We start from the raw sequence: 9607 nt of genomic DNA, 5'->3' as shown, positions 1-9607 counted from the left end.
CCATAAATATATACTTTAGTAACTCATTACTAAAGCAGTTAGGCCCAACTCTTTGAATAACAAACCCATTAAACTTACCTCAAGGGAATATTTTGTATCTCCATTAAGAGACGATGAATTCCATCTTGAGAATATATGTTTCATCAACACTAAATGTGGTTACCCAACATACTGAGGTTTTGACCGTAACCTTAGATCTCACTCCTAATATATCAAAGCAACCTACACTTCATGATCAGGTCCATTATCCTCTCAAAGATTAAGAGTTCATGTAAATATAAGTTGTGAGTTTATTATTCATTTGACAGTCGTTAGAAGAATAATAAATCTCACAGCGGTCCAGTTCAATATGTCTTAACTCTTAAAACATATCAATATACTAACTAGAAATCTCCATTTCCATGATCAAGACAAATAATCTTAGTTGATATGTTATAGTCTTCGCAGATGAAATGCCCAATTTCATCACCGACTACGAACTACAATTCTGAGTTTACAAAGAACTTGTGATTTATATCTTCTATGTCTTTTCACATAAATCTCATGGACTATATGATAATGTCTCAATATTCATGTTACCATTATTTTAGATAATAATAAAAAAAATTTATTAATCACAACATTAAGTCATACATGATGTCATACATAGCATCATACAATAGATTTAAAGATATACATCCTAACATTTATGTGTGAAAATGGCATTTGGGATACAAAGGCTGATGGTAATGCTCTAATGATAAATAGTGTTGAGGCTAGTTATAAAAGGGAAAGGGTAGTAATAATAGTGCCAAGGCTAGTTATAAGATGGGTATGGAGTTGCTTCTTTAAAATTAAAAAAAAAAAAAAGAAAAAAAAAAAAGAAGATGGGTATGGAGTACCATGCTTTAAAATCATGAAGTGCTTTCCTCGCCCAAACAAAATCATGAAATTCAATCTTGTAATCTGTTTTCTTTCAAATAAAATTCCTTTTTACACCAAAAAAAAAAAAATCATAAAATGCATCATAATGACATGGCAGTGACACAATGTGAAATGTGTAAATCAACATTTTTTTTTTTTTTGAGAAGAAGAGTAAATCAACTTTTCAATCCGGCAGATTCTCAAAAAAAAAAAAAAATAATAATAATAATAATCTGGTATATGCGTGTCATTATGTGACAATGCATTTATTTTCAATGTGAATTTAAGGCAGCCTAGCCCATGCATTGAGTTTTGACTTTTGCGTAATGTTTTATCTGGTTATCAAAGAAAAAAAAGAGTTTTCAACTTTTCAATCCGGCAGATTCTCAAAAAAAAAAAAAAAAAAAAAAAAAAATTTTAAATCTGGTATATGCGTGTCATTATGTGACAATGCATTTATTTTCAATGTGAATTTAAGGCAGCCTAGCCCATGCATTGAGTTTTGACTTTTGCGTAATGTTTTATCTGGTTATCAAAAAAAAAAAAAGAGTTTTGACTTTTGCGGGCTATGGGCAATTTTTTGTTTTATGATTAGGATTATTTTTTTAAATTTATTTATCATTACTTGTTTTTAGAATCTATTGCCTGAGTTTAAATGAATAGGAATTCAACGTTTTAATTTTCAAGGTATAAATGTTGTAGTATTAGGCTACTTAACTAACTATTCGGGTCATCCTCAGCCACCTTAGTTATGTTTGCCATCTAATTGTAATTGTAGCAGTTGGGGTTTGTTTTGTTATCTGTAGTTCGGTGGTGATGGTGCTTTTACGGAGCTTTTATATATCATCCATTCATTTACAAAGAATAGCAATGACAAGATGTCATTAGATAACTGTTATTATAACCAAAACAAGATTGAAGCTAAAATTGAATCTAGTGCCTTTACTTTCATTTTATTGTTAAATTAGTTCTAAGTTTAATTTTTGTCAATTTAGTTTCTCACTTCGCAAAAATAAGTTAATGTTGTCATTCATCTAAATCTGTAAGCAAATGATACTGTTTAAACATTATCTCTTTTTCTTTTTATTAAAAAATATATATATATATATATATATTTTTTTTTAATTCGTTAGCTTCAATAAAAATAATAAAAAAGGAAAGAGTTGAACTTTAGATATTCCATTTGGAAACATTAAAAAGTGCTGATTAAAATATAAAACTATTGACATACATATAATTAATAAAATATATGAGGTGTGTGATATAATAGATCTTGTTTGATAGATATTTTTCATGAAAGATGACAGTATTAATCTTGGAGTGTTAAATATAATTCTCTTTTCTATATTAACCCAACAACTTTCACTATGTGGTGAGGTTTGATTGTTTTTTGATGTTTAATAAAATGGAAAAAAGAAGAAACAATAAGCTGACTTATAATCAAGATCCAACACACACTACCTAATACAATTACAAAGAGCAATAGTTGTCAAAGTTAAGTTGAATTGTTAAATAAAATAAATATAAAGAGTAAAGACAAACTAATAAATAAAAGAATTTTGAGCAATAATAATTAAATTTCACTTATTAACAATGATTAATATGTTTATTGTATTTAAAAACAATATATGATTTCCAAGATTTCATCTTAGTAACAATATTTAGTATGTTCATTGTATTATGAAACAATATATCAAATAAACTAATAGTTAATATTTTATTCTTTTGCTAGTACTGTGGATAAATTTGTAATAAAAAACCTCGTAAACCACAAAATTTATCTTTTATCCAGGATTCATCTTTTTATTGACCCCTAAAAAAAATTTTTGGAACCGCCACTAAAAACACCCTAAAGCACAAAGTACTTCAGGGAGGTACCAACTCACTTAAATTATATAGGGAGAGACTTCTGTCTAGTGGCCAGATCCACTGGACACACTAGGATATGGACACGTGTTCGCATCTCAACGTGTCCAATGGAATTAGCCACTGAACACAAGCTCAACCCAACTATATACAATAATTATTGACATAAGCCCAACCGCATTATATATGGTAATTAATGCTAAGCGAAACTTTGTGCTTCAGGGAGGTACCAACTCACTTAAACTATATAGGGAGAGGCTTCTGTCTAGTGGCCAGATCCACTGGACACACTAGGATATGGACACGTGTTCGCATTTCAACGTGTTCAATGGAACTAGCCACTGAACACAAGCTCAACCCAACTATATACAGTAATTATGGACACAAGCCCAGCCCCACTATATATAGTAATTAATGCTAATCAAAACTTTGTGCTTCAGGGAGGTACCAACTCACTTAAACTATATAGGGAGAGGCTTCTGTCTAGTGGCCAGATCCACTAGACACACTAGGATATGGACACATATTCGCATCTCAACGTGTCCAATGGAACTAGCCACTGAACACAAGCTTAACCCAACTACATACAGTAATTATGGACACAAGCCCAACCCCACTATATATAGTAATTAATGCTAACCAAAACTTTGTGCTTCAGGGAGGTACCAACTCACTTAAACTATATAGGGAGAGGCTTCTGTCTTGTGGCCAGATCCACTGGACACACTAGGATATGGACACGTGTTCGCATCTCAACGTGTCTAATGGAACTAGCCATTGAACACAAGCTTAACCCAACTATATACAGTAATTATGGACACAAGCCCAACCCCACTATATATAGTAATTAATGCTAACCAAAACTTTGTGCTTCAGGGAGGTACCAACTCACTTAAACTATATAGGGAGAGGCTTCTGTCTTGTGGCCAGATCCACTGGACACACTAGGATATGGACACGTGTTCGCATTTCAACGTGTCCAATGGAATTAGCCACTGAACACAAGCTCAACCCAACTATATACAATAATTATTGACACAAGCCCAACCGCACTATATATGGTAATTAATGCTAAGCGAAACTTTGTGCTTCAGGGAGGTACCAACTCACTTAAACTATATAGGGAAAGGCTTCTGTCTAGTGGCCAGATCCACTGGACACACTAGGATATGGACACGTGTTCACATTTCAACGTGTTCAATGGAACTAGCTACTGAACACAAGCTCAACCCAACTATATACAGTAATTATGGACACAAGTCCAGCCCCACTATATATAGTAATTAATGCTAATCAAAACTTTGTGCTTCAGGGAGGTGCCAACTCACTTAAACTATATAAGGAGAGGCTTCTGTCTAGTGGCCAGATCCACTAGACACACTAGGATATGGACACATATTCGCATCTCAACGTGTCCAATGGAACTAGCCACTGAACACAAGCTTAACCCAACTATATACAATAATTATGAACACAAGCCCAACCCCACTATATATAGTAATTAATGCTAACCAAAACTTTGTGCTTCAGGGAGGTACCAACTCACTTAAACTATATAGGGAGAGGCTTCTGTCTTGTGGCCAGATCCACTGGACACACTAAGATATGGACACGTGTTCGCATCTCAACGTGTCTAATGGAACTAGCCATTAAACACAAGCTTAACCCAACTATATACAGTAATTATGGACACAAGCCCAACCCCACTATATATAGTAATTAATGCTAACCAAAACTTTGTGCTTCAGGGAGGTACCAACTCACTTAAACTATATAGGGAGAGGCTTCTGTCTTGTGGCCAGATCCACTGGATACACTAGGATATGGACACGTGTTCGCATCTCAACTTATCTAATGGAACTAGTCATTGAACACAAGCTCAACCCAACTATGTACCGTAATTATGGACACAAGCCCAACCCCACTATATATAGTAATTAATGCTAACCGAAACCGTCGTGCCTATAAATAAACTTGCCTTTTGTGCTTTGTTATATCTGCAGATTCTGCACAGCACCTTTTCACCTCTTCACTTGGTTTTCACAATTGTGGAGATCCCTTTTGCTTAATAAACCATGACTATACTAGAGCTCACATCCTATGCCACCCTACTCTTTCTGTTGGCCCGGCTAATAGTCTCTATCACTAATCAAACATGGTTCAGCAAGCTACACCTTCCACCAAGCCCACGAGCCTTACCGATCATAGGTCATCTCCACCTACTGGGTCCCCTCATTCATCATTCCTTTCATGACCTATCCTCTAAATATGGTCCTTTACTATACCTTCGACTTGGTTCAGTCCCATGTATTGTAGCCTCTACTCCAGAGCTCGCAAAAGAAATTCTTAGAGCACAAGAGCTCACATTCTCTTCCCGGAAACATTCCATCGCCATTGATCTTCTTACTTACAACTCTGCTTTTGCGTTTGCACCCTACGGCCCTTATTGGAAATTCATCAAAAAGGTGATCACAACTGAGTTCTTAGGGAACCGAATCCTTAACCAATTCCTTCCTATACGAACCAAAGAATTGCACCACTTTATTCGATATCTAGCTAATAAGGCTGAGGCTAGTGAGAGAGTTAATGTCACTGAGGAATTGTTAAATGTTACAAACAACATTATCTCTCAAATGATGTTAAGTATTAAGTGCTCAGGAACTGACAACCAGGCTAAGGAGACTCGGAGTTTGGTCCGTGAAGTGACAAAGATTTTTGGAGAATTTAATGTCTCAGATTTCATATGGTTTTGCAGGAATTTGGATTTGCAGGGATTTAGAAAGAGAATAGAGGACATACATAGGAGGTATGATGCCTTGTTAGAGAAGATTATCTTAGATCGTGAAGAATTAAGAAAGAAAAAGGAGACAAAGGAAATGACTTGTGACAGTGGAGACGATGATGTGAAGGATATTCTTGATCTTCTGCTTGATGCTATGGAGAATGAGAATTCTGAGATTAAGTTAACTATAAATCACATCAAGGCCCTGGTTTTGGTATGCATCAACTACTTTAATTACTTGGAAATTCTTGCACAATGCACACACACACAAGTATACAAATCTATTCTTAAATAAGTTTACACATTCATAAAATTATATATTAACAGTATGTTTGCTCTATTAAAAAATTAGTATACACGCGTGATGCATGCAAGGATTAATTATATAACATACATTTTTCTCAAGAAAAATTATATAACATATGTAAATTAAGGAAATTTTTTTCATTAATTTATGTTAGAGATATATTAGACATATTAGTTCGATGTTATGTAACATATGTATATTTGCATGATGCATGCAATGATGCATCCTATTTTGTGTGTAAGACAAGTTTTCTACTTGTATTAGAAATTAAAATGTAGTCTTTAAGGGATTTTTCATGTTATTATGTTTTCTATTTTATACTTTCGCTTTCGAATTTATCTTAACATATTCAACATAGTGTATCAAAACTAATATTTAAATCATAAAAATTGAATACTGAAATAGATAATATGTTGGAGTGTGAATGTATTTTCTTATCTTATCCCCCTTTTCCTGTATATATATATATATATGTGTGTGTGTGTGTGTGTGTGTGTGTGTGTGTGTGTGTGCGCGTGTGTGTTTCTCAAAAAAAAAATAATAATAATAATAACAAAAAAAAAACCATCTTTTTTATACTAATTAATAAAAAAAAGATCTTAGTTAACTTGGCAGAAGTATATCGTATATATAAGATTGGATTTTCATTAAAAAAAAAAAGGGTTTAATTATATTGTTGAATATTATTGTCTTCAAATAAGGTGGACCTTAAGCTCGGTACCTTTGCATCACAAGAAAATATAACCCATAATATAAATACACTAACAATTCACGAATAATTTATAGCTACAAATATATGTACATTTTTTGGTTTTTTTTTTTTTGTTGAAATTCAAAATAATTGGAAAGAAAATTATTAATTTATGTTAAGTTAAATTTATTAACTAAATTGCACTATTTTAAATGAGGGTGAACTTGGCGAATGGCGATGAGTGAACGCCACTTCGGCTTTAGATGAGCGAGGCCCTTTTTTTTTTTTGGAGAATGAAATGAGCGTGGAGCTGGAGATGAATAATGGTTTGAATTCCAATTTTATTATATTGAAATTAATTAATTACATTATTATGCAGTTTAACTTATAGTCAAGAATTTTTGTAACCATCTCGCAACTTGGGGGCTGTTTGGTAAAGTGTTTTAAGTAACAATTTTCAGTGTTTAAACAACATTAATTACACGCATTTTCACATACTTTTTCACCAATACATATTTTCAAAAAATACAAACAACGTTACCAAGCGGCTCCTTGATCCTCATGTTCTCTAGCTCATCAGGTTTTTGGATTTGGAGCCAGAGCACAAGCATTTCAACTACGTTTGGTTTGGTTTGGAAATAAGGTCCTATCTCTTTAGCTTGACGAGGGGGACAATACTTTTATTATATGGACAGGAAAAAAGTATATCCATCCAGTCAATCTCATCTTAGTAATATATGAATGTAGATCATCTGTACTACTTTTTATGTACCATTCTATGTTCCACTAATCACTACTTACTATGTATATGATTGTTTTCCATTTTAAACTCCAATTATTTTATAAGGAAAGTAAAATAAAAACATGGCAAGTAGTGATTGGTGGAATAGAGAATGGTACATAAAAAATAGTACAGAAGCCAGAAGATTTGAACTCATAATATATCACTCTATCCCAAATAATTGAATGGTACCCAAACTCTAACAAGATTCATTTATTTATTTTTACACTGCTCATTTATTTATATAAAAACAAATTATATAAATAAAAATAAGTTCATCCAATCCAAACACAGTCAACTACTTAGACTTTGTTTTTATACCATATTCAACAATAAACAGATTCGTATAAATTGCTATTACATAAAAATGATGGGTCATGTTTATGCCCTATTGGCATGTTCTTATCTCAAAAATGATTTATAGTTTTACCATCGCTTTTTAGGATTTCTTCACAGCTGCTACAGATACTTCAGCAATTGCAATTGAATGGTCACTAGCTGAGCTCATCAACCATCCAATGGTGTTAGAGAAAGCAAGGAAGGAGATTGATAAAGTTGTGGGCAATAATAGGTTGATTGAGGAATCCGATTGCCCAAATCTTCCATACATTCAAGCAATCATAAAGGAAACACTACGGCTTCATCCTCCAATACCAATGGTTTCAAGAAAATCGATAAAAGAATGCAACATCAATGGGTACTTAATCCCCAAAGACACATTATTGTTTGTAAACATTTGGTCTATTGGAAGAGAACCTAAGTATTGGGAAAATCCAATGGACTTCATGCCCGAGCGGTTTTTACAGTCCAATAAGGGTGATGAGCTTATAGACATTAAGGGGCAAGATTTTCAACTATTACCATTTGGTACTGGGAGAAGGGGTTGCCCAGGCATTTCATTAGCCATGCAAGAATTGCCAACAATTTTGGCAGCTATGATTCAATGTTTTAATTGGAGGGTGGTTAATCCAAGTGGAGTAGAAATGAATGTGATCGATATGGATGAACGGCCTGGGTTAACAGCTCCAAGGGCTACTGATCTTGTCTGTGTCCCAATGGCACGATTAAATGCATATAAGATACTTAATTAGTCCTTAGGTTTGGTCAAAAAGATATGTTCCACGATGGTCTTGGAAGCACTTATTTTAGGTTTTGTAATGGTATTATGCAAGATTACATTATGACTTTGTCTATGATTAATTGCCCATTTTGAACTTTTCCTCAAAGTTTCTTATATGTCTTCATGTCCCAATAATCATTTTAAGCTCACACTTTCACTATGGCTTACTATACCTTTAGATGGAAGTTCTCTTAGTAAACACTTATTTGTGATTGCTAATTTATTGGTTCAACTTGTGAGTTTAGTTTACAAACACAAGTAATTCTAGTGTGGATCATTGGAAAGCAATTGGAAGAATTCTTGGTTATTTAAAGAAAATCATCATTTTAGGTCTCTATTGCAAGTGTGAGTGATAGTAAATACATGTCTAGTTGGATATTGAGGGCAGCAGGTTTGTAAGCTGGTTTTTATTTTTCCATTTAGAAAGTTATTTTATCTATTATACCATCCCAGTTTTCAATATACGTTTTTATTTTTTCATCTAACCTATTAAAATAATATTAACTATGCAACAAAATAATATTAAAAATCAGTCTATCTCTTCTCTCTCTCTCTCTAATTTTGGTCTCTCCCTTTCCTAAAAAAAATTGATCTTTTGCCATTTCTCTTAGCCATCCACAGCCACCGCCAAGCAACCCAACGCACCGCCCATCACCCACCACCATCGCCGAGTAACCTAATCACACCACCCACCACCAAAGCCAACCATTCAAACCCAAACCCAAACTCAAACTCAAACCCAGACTACCCACCACCGCCAACCACCGCCGATCAACCTAGACCCACCGCCGAGATTCAAACCCAAACTCAAACAAAACCCAATACCCATACTAAAACTCAAAATATCCAAACAAAATCCAAAACCCAAACCATCCGCTGCTGCTACCACCTCCGCGAACAAAACCCAGCCACCACTGAAACTTAACCCCCAAAACGCAAACTTAACAACCCAAGCAAAGTAATTCGCTCGGAAACCCAGCCACCATTGCGAACAAAACCCTACCTCCGCCAATCTCTTGGTAGAGGTGTTGTTTCTTGGGCCTTTCTCACTCCACCATAGAATCTGAGTTTATAGCCTTGGCAACAATAGGCAGAAAAGCGGAGTGGCTAAGAAACATGTTTTTAGATATAGAGCTACAACGACAACCAATGTTAGT

General features: G+C 34.1%; 1 protein-coding gene across 1 annotated transcript; it reads left to right on the top strand.

Moving 5' to 3' along the window:
• Positions 1-4766: 4766 nt before the first annotated feature.
• Positions 4767-8599, top strand: LOC142607181 (cytochrome P450 93B2-like). The gene is made up of 2 exons (XM_075778606.1): positions 4767-5765; positions 7774-8599. The coding sequence occupies exons 1-2, from the start codon at positions 4845-4847 to the stop codon at positions 8419-8421; spliced, it is 1569 nt and encodes a 522-aa protein (XP_075634721.1). The 5' UTR covers positions 4767-4844; the 3' UTR covers positions 8422-8599.
• The last annotated feature ends 1008 nt before the right edge of the window (positions 8600-9607 follow it).

The sequence above is a fragment of the Castanea sativa genome, chromosome 8, assembly GCF_040712315.1.
Source record: "Castanea sativa cultivar Marrone di Chiusa Pesio chromosome 8, ASM4071231v1".
Taxonomy (NCBI): Eukaryota; Viridiplantae; Streptophyta; class Magnoliopsida; order Fagales; family Fagaceae; genus Castanea; species Castanea sativa.
The sequence above is the reverse complement of the archived record's forward strand: the minus strand, read 5'-3'. Positions and strand labels throughout refer to the sequence as shown.